The sequence below is a fragment of the Aotus nancymaae genome, unplaced genomic scaffold, assembly GCF_030222135.1.
Source record: "Aotus nancymaae isolate 86718 unplaced genomic scaffold, 86718_ANA_hifiasm-v0.15.2.pri h1tg000012l, whole genome shotgun sequence".
In the NCBI taxonomy this organism is placed as follows: Eukaryota; Metazoa; Chordata; class Mammalia; order Primates; family Aotidae; genus Aotus; species Aotus nancymaae.
This window is the reverse complement of record NW_026988423.1, coordinates 13,330,038-13,354,535: the sequence shown is the minus strand read 5'-3', so window position 1 is coordinate 13,354,535 and position 24,498 is coordinate 13,330,038. Positions and strand designations below refer to the sequence as shown.

The following is a 24,498-nucleotide window of genomic DNA, read 5'->3' as shown; positions in this document are numbered from 1 at the left end:
ATAGTAAATAATATTCAACCTCTCTAGTAATCAAAAAAATTTGAAAAAAGAAAAAAAGTTTTTTGGCCTATCAGATTAGCAAAGATTAAAAAGAATAGACATAACTAATATTGGTAAGGACATGGGGAAATGGATCCTCATACAAAAAAAAAATTTGATACAACCTTTCACCAGGGTAATTTGGCGTGATAGATTTCGTAAGTCATTAAAACATGTACATCCTTTGGCCTGGCAATTTCACATCAAGGAAATTGATTCTAAGGAATTAATCAGAGATGGGCGCAATACTAGTTTTGAACTGGGTTTATTTCAACATTATGACTGTAAAAAATTAGAAATAATTCCAGTGAGAAGTGAGTAGGTACATATGTTACAGTACAGAGATACAGTGGTAGAATATTGATGTAGCAGAGCATTCTTTTTTTGTGTGTGTGAGACGGAGTCTCACTCTGTCACCAGGCTGGAGTGCAGTGGTGCGATCTCGGCTCACCGCAACCTCCGCCTCCTGGGTTCAAGCAATTCTCCTGCCTCAGCCTCCCAAATAGCTGGGATTACAGGCATATGCCACCATGCCCAGCTAGTTTTTGTATTTTTAGTAGAGACAGGATTTCACCATGTTGGCCAGGCTGGTCTTGAACTCCTGACCTCAGGTGATCTGCTCACCTCAGCCTCCCAAAGTGCTTGGGTTACAGGCATGAACCACTGTGCCCAGCCTAGCCCAGCATTCTTAATATAATGCTAAGTGGGAAACAGGCTACACAACAGCATGCATAGGGTAAGAGCATTTTTTGAAAATGCATGCACATATAACGGACATGTGGAGCAAGTAGGAATCATGGAATACAACCAGAAAGCATCCTACTACTATCCCTTTATTTATTTTTTTAGACAGAGTCTAGCTCTGTCACCCAGGCTGGAGTATAGTGGTGTGATCTCAGCTCACTGCAACATTTGCCTCCCGGGTTCAAGTGATTCTCCTGCCTCAGCCTCTCGAGTAGCTGGGACTACAGGTGCACACCACCATGCCCAGCTAATTTTTTTGTATTTTTAGTAGAGACAGGGTTCCACCATGTTAGCCAGGCTGGTCTCGAACTCCTGACCTCCAGTGATCTGTCCACCTCAACCCCCCCAAAGTTCTGGGATTACAGGCATGAGCCACTGTGTATGGCCATCTCCTACTGTCCCTTTAAATGCCACATACAAGGCAGTTCCTTGACTTTTCTGCTCACTCACAGGTAATAAAAGTCTTTTGGTCACTTTAAGACACAAACACAGTCTCAATTCATTAATAATTAGAACATCTGGTTCTAGATTAATCCCAGCTTTATTCAGAGGAGTAGCCCCTCACACAGCCACTGCTTGCTGCAGAGCAACCGCCTAGGACGGTGAAGAGGATTTGATCCTTTTCCCTTTCCCCATCAAGCTCTGCCTCTCCACCCATTCAATGGTGGTTTTTTACTGTTCCAGGGTTGAAGCACAGGGTGGCTGGGAGGCAGGTTTGAGTCTGGATAGAAGGCACATGCAGAAAAGCTGTTGCTTGACTAGAATGGTTGTAAGGTGGCATCACACTCTCTGGGCTGGGCAGATGTTTAAATCTGCCTCTTCTCTTATGTGCTTATCTGGGGTTTGCAGACATGGCTCGTGGCCCAGCACTGTTCCCCAGCAGCTCTTTCCATGCACATGATGTACTCTCCCCTGCTCTGTGCTAGGAATCCAGGGATTCACCCTCAACCTCTTTCTACTCAGGTTTCTTCACCCCTGGAGCCAACTCTAGCAGACATGAACTAAGAGAACCCCATACCTCCTCAGCCTCTCCCGGGGCCCACATCTTCTCCATGGGACACACTCACACCATAGTTGCCTGAGAAACCCTGGAAATGAGGACTGAGTGACAGCTGAGCTATGCATTTCATTCTGCAGTCAAAGCAACTGGCAGGCCCAGTTTCTCCAACTCAGACTTCTCAGGCAGGAGGCAGATTCCAGTCTACGCTTCCCCAGACCACAGGGGACATAATTAAGCTCCTCCAGTAGTACTGGTTAAGCTACCTGGCTCTAGAGAAAGACTCCTCGCAAATCCTCCCTCTGTCTTCACTCTTCCAACTCAATGCAAGTAAGAGGACTTAAAACCCTAACTAGCGAGCCTTGGCTTTTGTTTGTTTTCAAAAATCCCACGAAGCAAGTTCTCCTGATTTACCGTCTCACAACTCCCCTGGATGTCCTGAATCTCTTGCTTTCATACTTTGGCTAAAACCAAGACGGAGTCCTAGTCCTGTTATCACTGCTTTAAAACACACGGATGAACATCTGTATACACACAGCAGTATCTCTGACTGTGGGAGTTATGAGTATTTTTTTTTTTATTATTCAAGTTTTTGTTTTGTTTCATTTTTTGTTTTTTTAATAGAAGCAGGATCTCACCATGTTGCCCAGGCTGGTCTTGAACTCCTGGGTTCACTTGATCCTCCCGCCTCGACCTCCCAAAGTGTTGGGATTATAGGAGTGAGCCCCCGTGCCCAGCATCTTCAAGTTTTTTCTTTAATTTCCAAGTCTTTTGATTGAATGCAACTTTACTTACTTTTTTTTTTGTTTGTTTTGGAAACAGTCTTACTCTGTCACCCAGGCTGGAGTGCAGTGGTGCAGTCTCAGCTCACTGCAACCTCCACCTCACAGGTTCAAGCAATTCTCCCACCTCAGCCTCCCTAGTAGCTGAGACTACAGGTATGTGCCACCATACCTAGCTAATTTTTGTATTTTTTTTGTTAGTAAAGACCGGGTTTCTCCATGTTGGATAAGCTGGTCTTAAACTCCTGACCTCAAGTGATCCATTTGCCTCAGCCTCCCAAAGTCCTGGGATTACAGGCATGAGCTACTGTGCCCAGTCTGATGTAATTTTACTTTCATAATAACCAAAAAAAAAAAAAAACAACACTGAAAAAATTGTATAATGGCAAAGCAAAGTCAGTTTTATTGATGTTTGCAATTTCCTGTCCCAATCAACGCTAGAGAATTCCTCTGTGAACAAATTCCTACATGCTGCTATGGCTGGATGTTTTTGTTATGTTCTTTCAGGTGACAAGGAACACGGAGCAGTTTACTCAAGGGATGGGTGGCACGTTATTGTCAGGATCTAATGGGGAAGTCAGGAAACAGCCTCAGCCCTGCACAGTCAGTCCTCCGGAACTGGAGTGTTGATCAGTGTGCTGCAGCATTCTGTTGCCCGTCAATCCACCAGGCTGGTAACCACAGGCTTGTGGCCCGGCTTCTCTGTTCTGCTTTTCCCTACTCACTTGCATTGCCAGAGCTGACTTGTTTCTTGCAAGTTTCCTCTCTGCCCCATCACTTCTTCCTGTTCATGAGTCTGGTGCCTCATGGCTTCTATTCATGGTACTGGTCTACACCTTCTCACTGTGTGTCTCTCAACCATGTCTCTTTAGTCTGTCTTACTTGTCATCATGATTTTAAGACATGCCAAGAGGAAAGATGTTATTAAGTTGCTAATCAAACTCCAAAATAGAACAAATAGAATTTGCTGGGCAGCATTCTTGCTCATGTTTAGCTTTTGGGTCAAGCATGAGTCTCTGGTTCAGGTGATTAGGGCAAGAATGCAAAAAATGTTGGATCCCATTAGGCAAAGCGCAGGAACTACCCATGACCACTGTACTATGAGTAGGACAGACTCCCAACACCTCATGGGATGCCTGTGCGCTAGAAAAGTGGTCCATGTCTTTCAGACAGATCTACCACCAGGCTTAATGCATTACTTTTGTGGCTTGATCAGGTGCTGTTTTTGGGTGTTGGCAAAGAGAATAGAGATGCCAGAATAATTTAAAACAAAACAAAACAAGATGGAGGGAATCAGATAGATTTCTTTTTCTATGCCAATAACGTCAAAGGGATTCAGAGTTAAATAGATGTTGTCTTCTAAAAGCTAAGGTCATTGTTAATAAATAATAGGCTACACCCATATACATATACCAGATAAATAGCTCTTTTCTTCTATAAAGCGCACCTGGCACTACTGCTTCTTTGCACTGACATGTCTTTTCATTTTTGGGAAATAAGTTGACTATTTACAGACTGAGTTAAATTATTTTGTACCTGTTCTTATGGACTGAAGCATATTCATTTAAAGTACATAATGTCCTCCAATGTTAGTTATATTATCATTTATACCGTGTAACAATGCTTCTTTTAGGCCTTTTCTCCAAAGATTCATTGAGATTTCATGATAAATTATTTAATACCTGATAGGGAATAATCACAAACTTGGATTATTATTGAGATTGAGAAAGAAGAATTTAGGTACTAGAATCTGAAAGTTAAAATGACAGTGAATAATAAGAACATATAACAATGACATTACCAGAAAAATATTTTTTACACAAAATCAAATTTCATAAATAAGTTACATAATTTGGCATAGGCAGATGCATTTGTACTGCTAGCAGGACTTCATTTTATCTCCAAATACAGATTTTGTTATAGAATTATTCCAGGAGTGCTTCTCAGGAGTATGTTTTGGTAAATACGTGTAACTACACCTACAGACAAAACTTAAAAGGTCTTCTGGATGAGATAATACCATATGGAAACAGTATGCGTGTTTTGAATCACCGAGGCAGAATAATCACTCTCATGATAACATTTAGTGCAAGGATTCAAGAGGAAATATTCAAAGTTAAAGCCCGTTGGCACGTAATTCTGCAGTAATTTCTGATGAGGTGGAGTGGTTTGTCAGGTCAGTTGGTTTATCAGTAGATGGTTAAAAAGGGTTTAAATGCCACACTCATCTTTGTAAGGTAGGTTTGTTCGTCAGAGAGGACTTGGAAAAGGCACCAACCATGCAGATAAGGGTTATTTCAAGAGTTAACTCTTTTTGAAAATAAGTAAACTGTAATCCAAACAAATGACCTTTAACTGATGTCAACATCAAGCTTCCTTTGACCCAGTGAGTGAATTCTGAAGTAGATATGGTTTGCAAGTCATGGACTTTTCAAACCTACACTATCCCTGATGGGAACCAAGAGCAGTAAATTCATGGTGGTAACATTTAGAAAACCTCCAAGCATCTCCTCAGCATTCTGCATCCTAATGCAAAGACTGAGATCTAGCCTTCTTTTCTCTGGCTTGCATATTTGACCAGTGTGTGTGGGTGGGGTGGGAAGAAGGATGCTGAGAATCTCATATTGCAACATTAAATTCCTTAAAGTTAAAGCAAAGTCCAGAATGTTGGATTTGTGTTGGTTTCCTAACGTCCTTCAAACTGCATGATACGAAGGGTGAATTAAGTTGAATGCAATAATAGTGGATTTTAATCACAGTATGAGAAGTGAAAGTATTGTTGTCACCTTTCTGCTTAGACACAGAAGCAATGCATCACTTTCCTTTAACTTTATGAAATAGCGTAGGCTGCTCTTTCTGTCTTCTTTTCCTGGCAAGAGAGATTCCAAGAATAAGCATTAAATTGCCTGAATATGAGAAAAAAAAACATGCTCTGCATTCTTATTAATGAAAATGAAGGAGAAATGCATATTCATGTGTACCATTCTGTCTTGTTACCTAACTCTATATAACTAGCAGTACAGAGGATGTGGTCAGAATTTAGGATGTAGTTGTCTTTGGAAAGAAGCCATGAATAATATAATGAACAAATTTAAGACGTTGAGATCATACACTCAGTCTACGGATGAAAACCTGCCTTGCAGATGTGCTAGTATAATAGACTTACAAGAGGCATTATGTTGTATTCTGCAGCTCTGAGAAGCTTCCTTGCACGTTTAGAATCCTGACACTCAACTTGCATTAACCCTTGCCCTACAAGTTTCAGTGGAAGATGTCTGAGCATCTGTATAAAGGGGAATAAGAGGGATGCAAAAGCTAAAAACTAGTTTTTCATTCTCTTGTATTCATTTGTTCGGTTATTCAACAAATATTTCTTCACTGCTTTCTGTGTGTTCAGGAAATCTGACACTTGACTTAGGGAGCTGACAATCCAGTGATGAGACAACCAGCAAGCAAAAAAGGTACAGAGACTAAACAGAAGAGGCTTATTCTAGGCATGGGTTGAATAAATCAGGCTCCTGGAAATAACTGTTCTCACTCAACAAATATTATCATGCTAGTGGGGTGAGGGGGGTTCGAGCTAGGAAGAAGCTTAATTCTTTCACTCACCACTTAACAACCTCTGGCGATGAGTATAATACCTATGTCACTGGATTCCTGTGGTGATTAAATGAAATAATCTAGCTGGAAGCACCCAGCCCCATAGCTGTCACATAAAGCATGTTTACCAGTGAGCTCTAGGCTCACTTTCTGCCTCAGGAAACAATATATGTTTACAGTGAGGAGGTTCCCATCACCTTCAGCAGCAGCATGGAGGTACCAGAATGATACCAAACATTGCCTTCATTTTCCATAAAGTTATCGTCAGTTGCAATCTGGAATCATGTGTCTTTTTCTAGTCGTTTCATTTTAATCATGTGATGGATCCAGACAGGAGCTTCAGAAAGTTCAAAGGAAGTGAAAGAAAGGACAGTAGACACAAGAGGACAATATATTAGACTGGGACTTCTGAGGCTGAAATACAGAGGCCTGAGGGAGAGAGAGTTGGAAACTATGGGATCTGAGCTAAACGTGGATTTATTGACCACATTCTTAAATAGTGGGGCATACCCTCTGCAACCTTAGCAAACGAGTGCTTAGAATCACAAAAAAAGTGGGAAGTCTGATGCAGTGGTGTGTGCCTGTAGTCCTAGCTATTCAGGAGGCTAAGGCACGAGGATAGCTTGAGCTTGGGGGTTCAAGGCCAGCCAGGTCAACATAGTGAGACCCTGTCTCTAAAAAAATAAAGTTTAAAAAGCAGGGGCTGGGCACAGTGGCTCACACCTGTAATTCTAGCACTTTGGAAGTCTGAGGCAGGGGGATCACTTAAGATCAGGAGTTCAAGACCAGCCTGGACAACATGGTGAAAACCCATCTCTACAAAAAATACAAAAATTAGCCAGACATGGTGGTAGGCACCTGTAATCCCAGCTACTCAGGAGGCTGAGGCAGGAGAACTGCTTAAGCCTGGGAGGCGGAGGTTGGAGTGAGCCAAGATTATGCCACTGCACCCCAGCCTAGGTGATAAAGTAAGACTCCATCTCAAAAAAGTAAAAAAAAAAATAAAAAGTGGGAAAGCATCCTTGATAGCCTCTAGTTTGACCCCCTAATTTTATGGATGGAGAAATGCAGGTCCAGAGAAAAGAGAATTTCCCAAACTCATATTCATTCACTTGTTCACCAAGGGTCGAGTCTCTACCCTATGTCAGACATCTTTCAAGAAAACAAGACAGGCAAGGTCCTCATGCTTGTAGATTATATTTTAATAGGGTACAAGAGATATAATCAATAAGAAAGTAAATGAGTGAAGAAGATAATTTCAAAAGAAGATTAATGAGATTAAGAAAACTAAACCATGCCCAGGCACAGTGGCTCATGCCTGTAATTCCAGCACTTTGGGAGGCTGAGGAGAATGGATCACTTGAGGTCAGGAGTTCAAGACCAGCCTGGCCAACATGGCAAAATCCTGTCTCCACTAAAAATACAAAAAATTAGCCAGGCATGGTGGCAGGCACCTGTAATCCATGCTATACTAGGGTGGCTGAGACACAAGAATTGCCTGAACCCAGAATGTGGAGGTTGCAGTGAGCCGAGATCATGCTACTGCACTCCAGCCTGGGTGACAGAGCCAGACTCCAAAAAATGAAAGAGAGAGAGAGAAAGAGAAGGGAGGGAGGGAGGGAAGGAAGGAAGGAAGGAAGGAAGGAAGGAAGGAAGGAAGGAAAGAAACAAAGAAAAGAATTAAACCAAGTAATTTGATAGAAAGCAACTGAATATGGGAGAAGGAATAATCTATTTTGGAGGGGCGGGGGGCCTCTCTAAAGATGTGACATTTTATCTAAGGCCTAAGTGACACAAAGTCATAGCCATGTGACAAAATAGGGAAGAGCATTTCCAGTGGCAGGAACAAGTCTGAAGCCCAATGGGAGCCAGCTTGGCTTGTTTGAGGGAAAAAAAGAAGCCAAATGCTGAGTGGAGAGGAAAGAGGTGTAATTAAAAGCAGTAGAAAAGGTAGAAGGTCAGACACTATGTAGCCTTGAAGACCACAGAGATTGACACTGTATTTAAACATGATGAGAAGCTACTCGAGGGATTTAAGCAGGGGATGGCATGATACATCTGACATTTACAAAAAATCGTGTTCAATAAAATTGATGGGGGCCAGGCCTGATGGCTCACACCTGTAATCTCAGCACTCTGGGAGGCCGAGGTGGGTGGATCACCTGAGGTTGGGAGCTCGAGACCAGCCTGACCAACATGGAGAAACCCCATCTCTATTAAAAATACAAAATTAGCCGGGCCTGCCTGTAATCCTAGCTACTCAGGAGGCTGAGGCAAATTGCTTGAACCTGGGAGGCAGAGGTTGCAGTAAGCTGAGATGGCGCCATTGCACTCCAGCCTGGGCAACAAGAACGAAACTCCGTCTCAAAAAAAAAAAAAATGGGTAGAAAAGGCAGAAGGTCAGACACTATGTAGCCTTGAAGACCACAGAGTTTGGCAATGTATTCTAAGCACGATGAGAAGCTACCAAAAGGATTTAAGCAGGGGGTGACACGATATATCTTACATTTACAAAAAATTATGTTCAATGAAATTGATGGGGGCCAGGCCTGATGGCTCACGACTGTAGTCCTAACACTTTGGGAGGCCAAGGTGAGCAGATCACTTGAGGCCAGGAGTTCGAGACCAGCCTGACCAACTTGGCAAAACCCTATCTCTACTAAAAATACAAAATTTGCTAGGCATGGTGCCACACGTCTGTAATCCCAGCTACTTGGGAGGAGGCTGAGGCAGGAGAATTGCTTGAACCTGTGAGGCAGAGGTTGCAGTGAGCCAAGATCACGCCACGGCACTCCAGCCTAGGTGACAGAGCAAGACTCCATCTAAAAACAAACAAACAAATACACCCAAAATAAACCATAAACCATAAAATTGATGGGGTGCCACTGTTTTGTACTGACCTCCTCCTACACTAGAGCCCAGCAGATGAAACCAAAATGGAATCACTCTAAGTGCCACATAATTAAACTGAAACTTAAAAAACAAAAACAGGCAAATCTCCAAATAGCCCAGCTTTTCAAAAAACACACCCAAAAAAAAAAAAAAAAACCAGCAGATTGACAACTAATCGCAAAGGGCTCAGTCAACCAGAGCCCACATGATAAGGAAGGTTCCCCTGCTTTAACACTTACAGGGAATACAGGGAAAGTAACCTGAAGTAGGCTGATGTTAATCAGTCCACTTTTTTGTATTATGTGTTTTATTGGTCCTGCTCAAGCTGTCTTGTAAAAACTGACTGTTCTGCCAGGCAAGGTGCTGCTCCATTCAAAAATCACTAATAAATGCCAATTAGATCTTTAAAACTCAATTTGGTGGCATCTTGTTCTTTAGTCATCCCTGTTGCTCCTGTGTGGAGCCTGGATGGAAGAGCCAGAGTGGAAGCAGGGAGACTGATAGGGCCTTGTATTAGTCCATTCTCACGCTGCTATGAAGACATACCTGAGACTCGGTAATTTATAAAGGAAAGAGGTTTGATTGACCCACAGTCATGCATGGCTTGGGAGGCCTCAGGAAACTTACAAATATGGTGGGAAGGGGGAAAAAACACATCCTTCTTTACATGGAGGCAGGAGAGAGACGTGTCAAGTGAAGTGGGGTAAACCCCTTATAAAACCATCATATCTCCTGAGAACTCATTCACTATCATGAGAACAACATAGGGGAACCGCCCCCATGATCTAATCACCTCCCATGAGGTCCCGCCCCCAACACATGGGGATTACAGTTCAGAATACAATTCAAGATGAGATTTGGGGTGGGGACACAGCCAAACCATATCAGGGCTCCTGCAGACATCCAGGTGAGAGAGGGTGGTGGCTTGATGCAAGGACATGGCTGTGGAGATACTTGCTAGACTGCAAGCTCCAGAAAGGTGAGAATGTCTCTTTTGTACACTAATGTATTCCAAGCTGCTAGAACACTGTATAATATATAGTAAATGCTCAATAAATATTAGTTGAATCAATAAATGGTTATTTTCTGAAATTAGAATCCAGGTTTAAGATAAATAAAAGTATAAGCTGTTCATGTATGCTGAAATAGTATGAATTATTTAGATTTGGAATAGTATGTGTTTTTAGACCTTTTAATAAAGTACATGCAATATTTTTGTAACTGTGTGGCCCAAGCCATGGCATTGGCCAGTGCATTCACTGCAGTGTGAGAGCTAGCGGGGTGACTGCAGGCAGTCAGCCTCGCCCAGTGCACTCCTCTTGTCTGTGTTTGTGAACATCTGCACTGCAGCTTGTTTTCTCGTGATCATGCCATTGGTTTAAGTACAACATGGAAATCCAGGAGTGGATCTGTTGGCCGTTTGCCAAATAGCTGATGCTTTTGAGTTTCTTTACAGGATAAAGAAACCTGAGGATGATTCCCTCTCTTTTTTGTGGGGGGAGACAGGGTCTCACTCTGTCACCCAAGGCTGGAGTGCAGTGGCACGATCTTGGCTCACTGCAACCTCTGCCACTTGGCTTCAAGTGGTTCTCCTGCCTCAGCCACCCAAGTAGCTGGGACTACAGGAGCGTGCCACCACACCTGGCTAATTGTTTTCTATCTTTAGTAGAGACAGGGTTTCACCATGTTGTTCAGGCTAGTCTCAAACTCCTGACATCAAGTGATCCACCCATTTTGGCCTCCCAAAGTGCTGGGATTACAGGCCTGAGCCACTGTGCCCAGCTATGATTCTCATTGCTACCATAAACCTCTTTTGTGTTGAGAATGGTGATACGTAATTCCTGCCCCCAACCCCATAATCCTTCCACCACCTTTACCAACCATCCTGCACATTTCACAGGTCACAATGACAGTGCTTCATTTGTTCCAGGCACAGTTGTATGGGCCTTACATGCATTAACTTCACTAATCCTCACAAATGCTCCAGGAGATATTATTACTCTTATCCCCATTTTACGAATGTGCAAACTGAGACACAGAGAGGCTAAAATTACACAGTTAATAAAGATCAGGGTGGCTGGGCATGGTGGCTCACAACTCTAATCCCGGCACTTTGGGAGTCTGAGGAAGGAGGATCACTTGAGGCCAGGAGTTTGAGACCAGCCTGGCCAACATGGCAAAACACTGTCTACAAAAATTAGCTGGGCATGGTGGTGCCTGCTACTCAGGAAGCTGAGTAAGGAGAATCACTTGAACCTGGGAGGTGGAGGTTACAGTGAGCTGAGATTGCACCACTGCCCTCCAGCCTGTGCAACAGAGAGAGACCCTGTCTCCAAAAAAATAAAAAATGAGAAAAGGTCAGGGGCCACATTCATCCCAGAAAGTCTGATTTCAATTTAGCCTCTCAGTATTTTAATTTCTTCATTGGTAAAAATAGGGATAATATTATCTACCTTCACAAGGGTTCTTGTGAAAATTAAATTAGTTAATATATGTAACATGCCTGGCTCAGGGTAAGCACTGTGTAACTATTAGCTATGATTAGCTTTCCAGTATTATTCCTATGGAAAAATTACTTTCTACATACATGATTTTAATTTGTGTGCAGGATCACATCTTGCCCTTATGTCAAGTATCCACTGATTTGCTTCACAATGATGGCAGAATAAGTTTGTAGAATTCATTTATTATCCCCCAGATTGAGCAAATCTATACTGATGGACCACGAGTCTGGGACCATTCTAGGTCCCAGGGATACCAAAACAAATGAGACACAGCACCTGTCCTCAAGCAGCTGACAGCCTGGTGACACAACCAAACAGGTACATGACAAGTAATTCAATATAATTTGGTAAAAACAGAAATGACAGTGGGTGATTTCCGAGCTGGCTCAGGTAAAAGGTATAAATTCAAAAAGAGATCATGTAAACCTAGGCAGACAGAAGAACCCTGGTAAGCTACAAGACGGACTGACACTTAAACCCTAAGTCTGACCTCAGGGTGGACACCTAGTGTTTTCTACAGTACCTTCTTGAGGGTGACTATTGGTAAAGGGTGACTATGGGTGAGGGACCAATCACTGCGATCTGAACAGGATAGGAATTACACATCCTTACTGTTAAGTTTTCTTAGAAAACTTATCTTTTCCGTCTACTGTGAGTTTGTGTTTTGTAAAAAGAAACATCCAGGAAGGGTGCAAGGGTCAATTTTTTTTTTTCTGGGACAGAGTCTCACTCTGTCCCCCATGCTGGAGTGCGGCGGCGCGAACTTGGCTCACTGCAACCTCCCGCCTCCCCAGTTCAGCGATTCTCCTGCCTCAGACTCCCAAAGTAGCTGGGATTACAGGTGTCCACCACCACACATGGCTAATTTTTTTGTATTTTTAGTAGAGACAAGGTTTCGCCATGTTGGCCAGGCTGGTTTAGAAACTCCTGACCTCAAGTGATCTGCCCACCTCGGCCTCCCAAAGTGCTGACCTGAAAGCTGGTGCCATTATTTTGTTGCCTCTGAGTCCTAAAGGGCTGTTACTGTTGCAATTGTTGCTGGCTGGCTGGCTTTATAAAGTTTACCACTTTTCCTTGTCTGAGCTTTCCTTCCTTCAGACTTCTATGATTCAACTTTACCCTTATGAAAAGAACACATTTTTCAACACACTTGCTTGCTTTTTCTAATCCTTGCCCCTCCCTGAGTCTTGGCCGTGGCCTGAACCAAAGAACAGGCTCTGATGTCAGGGACAAAGGCTCTCAAATAACAATCTTTTCAGAAGATCAACAGGAAGAGAGACCAGGCCCTGGATTATAAAGCTGCTGGTGCAGCCGCTGAACCACAGGGCTTTTGCTTCCTTCACTCTGCCTGTTTCTGACTGGGAACACTCAACAGTTGTTCTAAAGCTTTGCCTGGAGGGTGAGCCATAAGAAACCTGTTACCTGGAAGTATCACCTTTCTGGAGTAGGAGGACAAAAGGCCACACTTTCCCCAGTTGGTGAGTCTCCCTTGTGGCTTCAGGGTTTTGAGAAGGCTCCTGCTTGGACATCCTGCTCCATCCTCCGTTACCGCCCTGGCCCGACGTTTAAGCCCTGACTCGGGATACAGTTCCTGCCCCATCGCCTCCATTTGTGCTTTTCTGTGTGTCGTGGTTGCCGGGCAGTATGAAACAAAATTATGTTTGGATTCCTGTGTGGGAGGAAAACTTTAATACTGCTTTGATCTGCAAATCAAGTGACAAAATCACTTTTACAGGATTTGGTGTAACTGGAAACTTCATTCTGGGGTTGGCCGACGGCTGAACTTGCAGGGGATCGAGGGACTATTTGTCAAGACATCCTTAAAGGCTAGGGTAGAGGGTTGATAGAGATCAGGGTGCTTAGCTTCCTGGAAGGCAGAACAAGGTGTGACAAGACGATCAGGTCTGCGAAGGTCAGCTGTAAGAGAAAAAACGATGTGTGTACAAGGGAGTAAGAAAAGTGAAGGAGAAACGTCAGGGAGGAGATAAAAAGAGAAGTGAGAACATCAAAAAGAGGAACTGATGCTCTTGACAAGAGGAGCTGATAAAGGGAACTATTTTGAGAAATATTTGAGATTTTTCTGACAAGAAAATGGAAGCTATTCCTATTTTCTGGGTTTAGGGAATTGTTTGCTTTCAGAACTTGCAAAACTGCCCTCTCTTCAATCATATTTGAATTCTCATTACTGCCTGCTTAATTGGCAAAAGTCACTGTAAGTTTATATCAGTTGCATTATTAGTGGGGTTAGTAATACCCACAGACAATGAGATATATGGTTAGAAGAACACGGGCTTTAGATTCAGAGGCATGTGGGTTCACATCTCAGTTTGGCAGCTCCAGCCAAACTTCTTTCTGTAAATGAGGACAATACTGGAGTGGTGTGAGCGTGAGAATTGGCAATGAGGACTGCAAAATCCAGGAGACAGCAGGAGCTCAATTCATATCATCTGCTATTTTTTTTATAGGTATTATTCTACCCGAAGACAAGGCGTTTGACCAGATTGTATCTGGAGACCTCTTTTGGCTTTATAAGCTTTCTCAATGATTTGGATGTGATGTAGGAATGTTGAGGCTTTTCTGACCATAGATTTCAGACTAGAAGATATCTTCAGGATAATCTCATCTATGTCCATGTTTCTTTCAACTTGTACATAACCAGCCACCCCCAAATTTTATTTATTTGTTTATTTATTTTTTGAGATGAAGTCTTACTCTGTTGCCCAGGCTGGAGGGCAGTGGCGTGATCTTGGCTCATTGCAACCTCCGCCTCCCAGGTTCAAGCAATTCTCCTGCTTCAACCTCCTGAGTAGCTGATTACAAGCATGCACCATCATGCCCGGCTAATTGTTGTATTTTTAGTAGAGACAGACAGGGTTTCTCCATGTTAGCCAGGCTGGTCTTGAACTCCTGGCCTCAAGTGATCCGCTCACCTCGGCCTCCCAAAGTGCTGGGATTTCAGGTGTAAGCTACGACTCCCAGTCTCACCCTAAAATTTAAGGGCTTAAAACTACTTCTGTTTATTAGCTTACCAGTCCGTGGGCTAGCCACTCAGCTGGGTGGGTTGCCTGGGATCACTCATTGGGCACCACTATGACAGCTCAGCTGGATCTGGATGGTCTAAGATGCTTTCACTCACGTGTTGGTTAGTTGGCAATGGCTCCCTGCCGGGCCTCTCTCTGTGTATGGTCTCATCCTCAAGGGGACTAGCCCAGGCTTCCTTATACACAAGTCTCAAGGTTCCAAGAGGAAGACAGCAGAAGTTGTAAGATCCCTTGAGGCCTGGACTCAGAAGTCTCAGTTTCACTTCCATCATATTCTATTGGTCTAAGCAAGTGCAAGTCTGGCCCAGATTCCAAGAGAAGGTAAAAGAGACCCCGCCTCTTAATGGCAGTTGTCCTGGGTCAGTCTTACTTCAAAGGCCAGAACTATTTCTGTTTTGCTTCCTTGGTAATGGTAAACACAGTGCCATCACTGACTACCTGAACATTGAATTTTCTGGCTGTTGACTGTACCTGTTTGTCCACTTTCCTGACAACCACTAAGAAAGAGGTAAAAGAGACCTCACCTCTTAAGAGTGGCAAAGAGTCACATTGCCAAGCAGTGTACCTCCAGGAATGACAGGAATTGTGGAGGAATTCTTTGCAAACAATCTACCCATCATTTATTCCTCTTTGACAAATGGGGAAAGAAAAACCAAGAAAGTTAAATACTTGTCCAAGATCACCCAGCTAGAACCTGATCCTACTTCTGGGCTCTGTCTCCTATCTGATAGTAACTCAAGAATGGGCCAGGGAGGGTGGATTAACAAGAAGCAGATAAGCGGGGCCAAAGAATTACTTACAAACAAAGAATGGGAGAAAAATGGACAGCTATCATTTACTGAGCACGTTTCTAAATGGTTAGTACATAATTAATTCATCATGGAGAAAAGATGGGCACAAAGCCTTGCTCGGAATAAAGACGAACGTGACTAGCAAAGGTCATCAAGGGCTAAGTTGGGAAAGACAAAGAAGAGGAGAGGGAGGTGGGTGTCCTAACTCACAACTGGAAATAAAGGAAAAATAAGTTTAACTCAGGAGCAGGAGCATAAGAGGAGTGGCGTGTTCAAGAGGTGCTAGGATGAAATCCAAGGCAGCATTTCGCAGATGGATTTATGTGAATGAAGAAAGGACATTTTGACTTGGAGCAGAGAGGTGGGCCTCTGGCCTAGCAAGAAAAGACCTGATTTAATTTAATCAAGTTGATCACCCTCAGGGTAAAACAAATTAGAATTGTAGACAACAGTCCCTTGTGATATGTTGAGTCAAGCTGGACTAATTAAGCAGGCAAGCTGTGTATTAGTAATTTCCCTGTATGTATGTCATTCTCAACCCTGAGGTTCTCATTGGCATAAAGTAGACTGTGCGTCCCAATTGGTGCTGAATATATAACAAGAGGAAGAGCCTTGTGCAGGCTGGTTATGAAGTTGATTGAGTTCTGCTTACAAACAAATGTTCTCTCTGTCAAACTGAGGCTATCGGAAATAGAAAGTACTGTCCTCAAGTTTCATGTCACTGCACTTCCACTTTATGTTTAGAATTTTTTCTTACTTGCAAATGTTGGGCTTATTTGATATTTTATTTTGTTAATAAATGGATGAATCTAAACCATTGATTTTATAATTATTGTGCTCCTTTTAGTACCAGAAGCTCAGTTAACCATTATAAATGTACAGACTACACTTAACAGGGCTCTTGGGTGTGTAGGGTTAAGAAGATGAGTTACAGGTACGCAGAGAGTTTGAGTTTAGACTTTTATGTCATAGTTTCCCTTCCTGGGTCACCCTTAGGTCAAAAGCCAGAACTACTTCTGTGTTGCTTCCTTGGTAATAATAAACGTGGTGCCATTATCGACTACCTGAACCTTGAATATTCTGGTTGGTGACTGTACCTGTTCATCATTTTTCTGACACCCATCCCCAGAGTCATCCTTAAAATATTTCTGCTTTAAAAATATTTGAATTTCTTCGAAATCTTGCCCCCTTCATGTGTATGCATGCCACTACTGTCTGAACTTCATTTCTCACTATCTTCGGGAAACAAATACTAGCATAAACATATCCACAGATGATTTATATTTTACTTCCAACAGCCCTAGCCAGAGTAAGGTGTGAATAGCTCAACATTCCAAATTTCATCAAAATGAAAGTTAATCTCATCACTATAAGATGATGACCAAAAAAAGAAAAAAAACTCAAAAACTTTCTTATTTAAAACACAGAAGAAAAATGAGCTTTTTAAAAATTAAAAATTTCTTATTCCAATAAAGAACTCTGAGACACTGATTTTTTTTTTTAAAGACAGAGTTTGACTCTCTTGCCCAGGCTGGAGTGCAGTGGTGTAATCTTGGCTCACTGCAACCTCCTTCTCCTGGGTTTAAGTGATTATCCTGCCTCAGCCTTCCGAGTAGCGAGGATTACAGGCACCCACCACCAAGCTTGGCTAATTTTATATTTTTAGTAGAGACAGGGCTTCACCATGTTGGCCAGGCTGGTCTTGAACCCCTGACTTTAGGTGATCCACCTGTCTCAACCTCCCAAAGTGCTGGAGTTACAGGCATGAGCTACCATGCCCAGCTGAGACACTGATTTATAAATTGACAAAACATACAATTTCCAAATCACAAAATATAATTACTAAACAGACATGAGGGAAGGGTTCAAACCTTGCTCTTGTCAAATAAATGTAACATATTTTATTAAACAAAGAACATAAAGATTTTTAAAAAGAAAAATAATCACTAACAATTATAAATAATACCACCAAAATATTAAATTAGGAAAATACAAATACTTGATAATACCTTGTCTTCCAAGGATGCCTAGTGCAGACTTGTACGTTGCTGACATAAATGATATTGCTATAGCTATTTTGGTATTATGTATAAAGAATGAAAAAAAAGGCTGGTCTCCATGGTTTATGCCTGTAATCCCAGCACTTTGGGAGGCCAAGGTGGGAGGATCACTTGAGGCCAAGAGTGAGAGACCAGCCTGGGCAACAGAGTGAGACCTTCATCTCTACAAAAAATAAAAATATTAGCTGGGCATAGTAGCGTGCAACTGTAGTCCTAGCTACTCAGGAGGATGAGGCAGGAGGATCATTTGAGCCCAGAACTTTGAGGCTACAGTGAGCTATGATAGCACCACTGCACTCCAGGCTGCACAACAGAGTGAGACCTTATCTCTAGAAAAAATAAAATTTAACTTTAAAAAAAAAAATCACAAAAATGTTTTGACTCTTTGACCCAATCATTCTACTTTAGTGTCTGACAGAGACACTATAAAAATAGAAAATGCACGATGATATTTATTACAGCAATATTTATACGAAAAATCTCACTGCCCTGCATCAGGAGAATAATAAAGAAAGGATGGAAAACATACTAGCTTGAATATTATGCAAATACTTAATGATTGCTCTGAAGATGAATGATGTTAAAGGTGTTATTTAAATTTTGGTAACGTTAAGTTTTTGCAGTGTTAACTTTTGGGTTTTTAAAGATTATATATGCATGATCTCTGTGAGTGGCATCTTCTATGCACTTATGTAAATTAGAAGTCTGGGAATCTTCCCTGACGTGTCTCTACCCCTACTCCCCAAAACACCATCACGTGGGGGTCACTTTTCCCCTCTAAGTCACCCAGAACACTTTCCTCTTTTCTCCAGCTTCCCCACCACCATCCTGGTTCAAGTAGACACCTCTTTTGTTTAGACTCTACAAGTATCTGGACTGGTCTCCTGCCCTCCACTAGAACCCACTCTCTACCTGAAGCTAGGATGATTCTTATTTTTTTAGACAGAGTCTCGCTCTGTTGCCCAGGCTAGAGTGCAATGGCTCGATCTCAGCTCACTGCAACCTCCGCCTCCCAGGTTCAATAATTCTCCTGCCTCAGGCTCCCAAGTAGCTGGGACTACAGGTGCCTGCCACTACGCCCAGCTAACTTTTGTATTTTTAGTAGAGACAGGGTTTCACCATATTGGCCAGGCTGGTCTCAAACTCCTGACCTTGTGATCCGCCTGTTTAGGCCTCCCAAAGTGCTGGGATTACAGGTGTGAGCCACCACGCCCAGCGGTAGGATGGTCTTTTAAAAATGCAAATCCAATGTCTCTTGCCCCTGCTGAGCCATCAATCATTGTTCCATGACCCCTAATGCTATGTTATCCAACAGCTGCCTCTCTCCCTTTCTGCTGGGCTTGGGCTTCCTCTCCATCTCTGCACTCCAGCTACACAGGCCTTATTTCAGTTCCTTGCTTCTTTTCTTGGGGCACTTGTTGCTCTATGGAGGCTACCCTCTGCCTGGAAAGCTGTCTCCCAGACCCTCCTGCCATGACCTTTGGCCTCATCCTTCATCCTTCGTTCTTCCAGCCCTGTGTCAGCTCAGGGAAACTTTCACTGGTGGAGCCTCAGCCCAGGTCCGGTTTATATGCTCTCTTAGCAACTATTTGCTGTTTTTTTTACACAAAGTCTCACTCTGTTGCCCAGGCTGGAGCCCAGTGGTGTGATCCTAGGTCACCGCAGCCTCCAACTCCTGGGCTCAAGGGATCTTCCTGCCTCAGCTTCCTAAACAGCTGGGACTACAGGAGCACACCACTACAGCTGGCCAATTTTAAATTTTTTGTAGAAATGAGTTTTCACTATGTTGGCCAGGCTGGTCTCTTACTCCTGGTCTCAAGTGATCCTCCCACTTTACCTCCCATAGCATTGAAATTACAGACAAGAGCAACCACACCCAACCCTATTTACTTTTTTAATGTTTCCCACACACACACTCCCATCCCAGCAGAATTTAAATCCCATAAAGGCAGGGACTTGTTCACTGCTCTTTGCCTGGGGTTCAAATGTGTGTTGAGTGAATAAGTCATATTTACCACTATTTGTTACCTTATGTCAATATTGTTATTGGATTCATATCTGTCTCTTCCATAGACTGTAATCTCTCTAGGGTGGGAGCACTATCTGCTTTGCTCACCATTGTATGCCAGCATTTGCACCATAGGAGGCCTTCCACAAACATATACTGAATATTATACATACACCTCAGCATCCCAAGTAGCTGGGACCACAGGTTCAAGCCACCATGGCTGGCTAACTTTTAAGTTTTTTGTAGAGACAGGGTCTCACCACGTTGCCCAGGATGGTCTCGAATTCCTGGACTCAAGCAGACCTCCTGCCTCAGCCTCCCAAAGTGCTGGGATTACTGTTGTGAGCCACCACGCCCAGCCTGGATATATTTCATCACAGTTGTGTGAGAAATGAGACAGAAAAATCACCCTGAAAGAGTAATATTAACTGTGTTCAGATTATGACAATATTACTGATTTCTTTCTATCTCCAAAAAAAATTAATGGAAAGGTGACAACACAAATAAAAATTCACAATTAAACAAAAAGAAGAAATAGTTCCATATATTGTACACATTGAATAATAAAAAAGCTAAAAAAAAATAAAGTAAGCTAAAAATGGAAATGATACCTATAATTATTCTACTCTAAAACATCAGGTGTTTTCCCTTTTTTTTTTTTTTTTTTTGGTGTGCCCAAGAGAGGGATCGTTCTACATAGCTATAAGCGTAGATAAATGTTGTATTTTCATTTTCCTGCTTCATTATTGTCATATGCATTTTCCCAGGATTGTGTGTTTCCCACATAATTATTGTCAGCAACTACATGATGCTCAGTTAAATTAATGCTCTTGGGGTGGGATTATTACTTTAAGATAAATTTCCTAGAGTGGAATTCAAAATGTATGAGTACTTTCAGGGAAATACATATTTCTGGCTTCATTAGCCAGAAGACAGAAAGAAGCAGTCAGTGGTGGATACGTACATAAGCATGGAAGGAAAGCTTGAAGTACGATTAAGTGAACTGATTATTTCTGGGCTCGGCATGGTGGCTCATGCTTATAATCTTAACACTTTGAGAGGTTGAAACGGGAGGATTGCTTGAGGCCAGGAGTTCAAGGCAAGCCTGGGCAACAGAATGAGATTCTGTCTCTACAAAAATTAGTCAGGGATGGTGGTCCCAGCTACGAGAGAGGCTGAGGCCAGAGGATCACTTGAGCCTAGGAGGTCAAGGCTTCAGTGAGCTATATTTGCACCACTGCACTCCAGCCTGGGCAACAGAGCGAGTTGTCTCTAGAAATAAATGCATAAATAAATAAAAATTGTAAAAAGGGAGTCAATATTACATCAAGCCTGTTCGGGGGAAAATGTTGTTTATATGCATCATTTCTAAGTCAAGTAGCTTGACTGTCTTCTGAAATGAGACTGATGTTTTCAGAAACAGAGAAGGGTGCTGCTGGCTTTTGGGGAACTGACAATTAGGGAGGGCTCCAAAGAAGTGGAGGTTGTGTACAAATGTGGGGCATTAGTAAGTGAGGTGTCCAAAAGTCAGAGGCAGCCACTACTGGTTAGAAGCAGATATTTAGGTCTCTTAGTCTGCTGTTAGTAAAGGAAGTAGCTATAGAGACAGGAGTACCAGGCATCAGAGGGCGGAAATGGCAGAAAAGGAGGCTCTGATGCAAATTCTGTAAGTTGAACATGGTGATTGCTGTCTAATGCTTTGCAAAATGCAAGTCTGGGCAGGGTGACCTTTGGCTTCTTTCTTGAATATTTTATAAAAGAGCAGTTTCATAGCCTCAAGCAGGAGCCTGAGTTGCACCCCTCTCAGTTCATTGCCTTTTAACTCAAATTTGCCACTTTACAGATATCTTGCTCATTACCTCTTTAACAAGACAAAGACCCTAACACTTGGGCTTTATGGCAGACCCTGGATAAAGGATAACAGCTGCTGAGCCAAGTGGAATACTTTATTTCCCAAGACTGGAATCCAACAACATGCCTAACTTTCCCATCAGTGCTGTGGAAAAGCAATCACTCTGGCCAGGCACCGAGGCTCACGCCTATAATCCCAGCACTTTGGGAGGCCAAGACAGGGGGATCACCTGAAGTTGGGAGTTTGAGATCAGCCTGACCAACATGGAGAAACCCCACCTCTATTATAAATACAAAATTAGTTGGGTGTGGTGGCACATGCCTGCAATCCCAGCTACTGGGGAGGCTGAGGCAGGAGAATTGCTTGAACCCAGGAGGCAGAGGTTGCAGTGAGCCAAGATCGAGCCATTGCACTCCAGTTTGGGCAACAAGAGCAAAACTCTGTCTCAAAAAAAAAAAAAAAAAAGCAACCACTCTATAAGCATTGTGATTATGTTCTTCGAACACCCCTTTCTGCTCATTTTGCCTGTCCAGGAAAATCTCCCTCCGGATTAAGCACCTCTCATTTCCAAACAGTTCTAGGGTCTTCCTTAAATAGAGCAAATTAATCTACTTTGAAAAAAGTATTAACAAATCACAATAACCAGGGATTTAATTAACTTTAAGCGGTACTTTCATTTTAAAGAGAACTGGGCAGGAAAGGGGAGGAAACTAGAAAAAAAAACATAATAGGATTTCAGACCATGTGTTCTGAAATTATGGAGCAGACACATTTGTACACTGCATGTTTTTTCTGTCCATCTCAAGTTACCTCATCCCTTACTACCTTTGCATTAGACCTGTGCTCACTAATGGGCTTTTGTGTTTTTGTGTGTAAAGAAGTCCATTATCTAAAACCATTACATTTGGTGGTGCATGCTGGCTCATGCCTGTAATTCCAGCACTTTGGGAAGCTGAGACAGGGGGATCACTTGAGGTCAGGAGTTCAAGACCAGCCTGGCCACCATGGCAAAACCCCACCTCTAACTAAAAATAAAGAAATTAGCCAGGTGTGCTGGCTTTCGCCTATAATCCCAGCTACTCAGGAGACTGAGGCGGGAGAATTGCTTGAACCCAGCAGACAGAGGTTGCAGTGAGCCAAGATCATGCCACTGCACTCCAGCCTGGGTGACAGAGCAAGACTCTGTCTCAAATAATAAGAATAATAATAAGACCATTACATTCAATAATTTTTTTCTGCATGTTAGCTTTTATCTTTGACCACTGGATTGACAAGCAAGTATCCTATTTGTTACATTGACTATTGAATCCATGGCCTACCTGGGCCTCATAAACACTAAATTGATTAACATTGCTCAATAAACATTTAATGAATTAACAAGTGAATGAATGAGTAATCAGAACGAGAATATTCTAGTTTCTGCATGTTGTTAGAACATCTATTATTCAATTGCATTATTAGGTCAGGTTTTAGCACATTGCTTAATCCAGGTTGTCCTCATCAGCTTGATGATTATTTTAACTACTGGTAGAACTTTTAGTTTACCATCATATTTACAAGAATACGAAAAAAAGAAACAAGAAAACACCTAAAATACATACAGTGCTGAAAGGGAAATTCTGATTCGGGCCATTTTTTCCCTAGACTTATAGATTATGCTGCTCCTCCATTAGGAAAAGTTTAGCCCATCACATGAATTTGCATTAGATGTGAATGAATTTAGAGAGTACATTGAGGCTGGGCAGGATGGCTCACTCCTGTAATCCCAGCACTTTGGGAGGCTGAGGCATGCAGATTGCTTGAGCTCGGGAGTTCAAGACCAGTCTGGGCCACATGGTGAAACCCCATATCTACTAAAAATAGAAAAAATTAGCTGGGCGTGGTAGTATGTGTCTGTGGTCTCAGCTACTTGAGAGGTTGAGGTGGGAGGATCGCTTGAACCCAGGAGGTGGAGGTTGCAGTGAGATGAGGTTGGACCACTGCACTCCAGCCTCGTGACAAGAGTGAGACTTCCCCATTTCAAAAAAAAAAAAGTACATTGATTTAAGGATGAGTTTGATGTTAAGAAAATAAATAAAGACTGCATTGATATTTTTATTTTATTTCAGCAAACTTCAGAAGACAAAGAGGGATATCAGATGGCTTCAGGGAGTGACTGGTGAATGGTTTGAAGAAATTCAAAGAAAAAAGTTTTGCGATGAAACAGACGTTAGCCAAATGTTAAAACAACCACTTACATACAGGCTAAGGAAGGAGATGGCAAAAAATGGTAAGAAAAAGATTTTAGATTTAAAGTTTTTTTCTTTTTTTCTTCTGTGGCATAGTATTCTAGATAATGGCCCAGTGGATCTCCAGTGTAACTAATCCATGTTTAGAACCATTTTAAAGTCATAAGCCACAAAAGTTTATAATACAGTGTACATTAAAAAGAAGTGAGCTGAAAGTTTACTGTAATAATGTCTTGGGGTTTTTTTTGTTTTTTGTTTTTAATCAGGCAAGATAGCATAGTGGGTAGGAACGTAGACACTGATGTCAACAAAGGTCTGTATTAAAATCTCCACTCTGTCTCTATTCATGTGAGTCTGTTCAAGTCATTTATTCTCTGTAAACAGAGAATAATGTTTCCTCATCTTTAAATGGATACATTGATACCTACCTCATAGGGTGGTTATGAGAATTAAGTAAAATTATGTGTACAATGTATTAAGCTGGGTGGGGGCAGTGGCTCACACCTGCAATCCCAGAACTTTTGGGAGGCTAAAGCGGGAGGATTGCTTGAGCTCAGGAGTTTGAGACCAACCTGGGCAACATAGAGAAACCTTATCACTACAAAAAATACAAAAATTAGCTGGGCATGCTGGTGCACACCTGTACCCCCAGCTACTCTGGAGGCTGAGGCAGGAGGATCAGTTGAGCCCAGGAGGCAGAGATTGCAGTGAACTGAGATCATGCCACTGCACTCCAGCCTGGGTGACAGAGGACCCCACCTCAATAAATAAATAAATAATACAATATTAAGCTGGAACGGGGTAAGCACTTAAATAAATGGGATGACTATGATGAAGAGGGGGAAGTAAAAGGGGAGGAGTGGAGGGAGGAAGAATCAGAGGAGAAGGGAGGGAAGGTGGTGCAGGAGCTGCCACACTTCTGGAGCTTTGGTAAACTCCATGAATGAGTTCCAGTAAATG

The 24,498-nt window shown here is 42.4% G+C and overlaps 1 protein-coding gene across 3 annotated transcripts in view; it reads left to right on the top strand.

Moving 5' to 3' along the window:
• EXPH5 (exophilin 5) overlaps positions 1–24,498 on the top strand; it is an 87,030-nt gene that overhangs the window by 28,718 nt on the left and 33,814 nt on the right. For all 3 annotated transcript variants that reach the window (XM_012474599.2, XM_012474598.2, XM_012474600.2), the window contains exon 2: positions 23,419–23,579. In XM_012474599.2, coding sequence (XP_012330022.2) covers positions 23,419–23,579 — 161 coding nt within the window. The remainder of the gene's footprint in view (positions 1–23,418; positions 23,580–24,498) is intronic.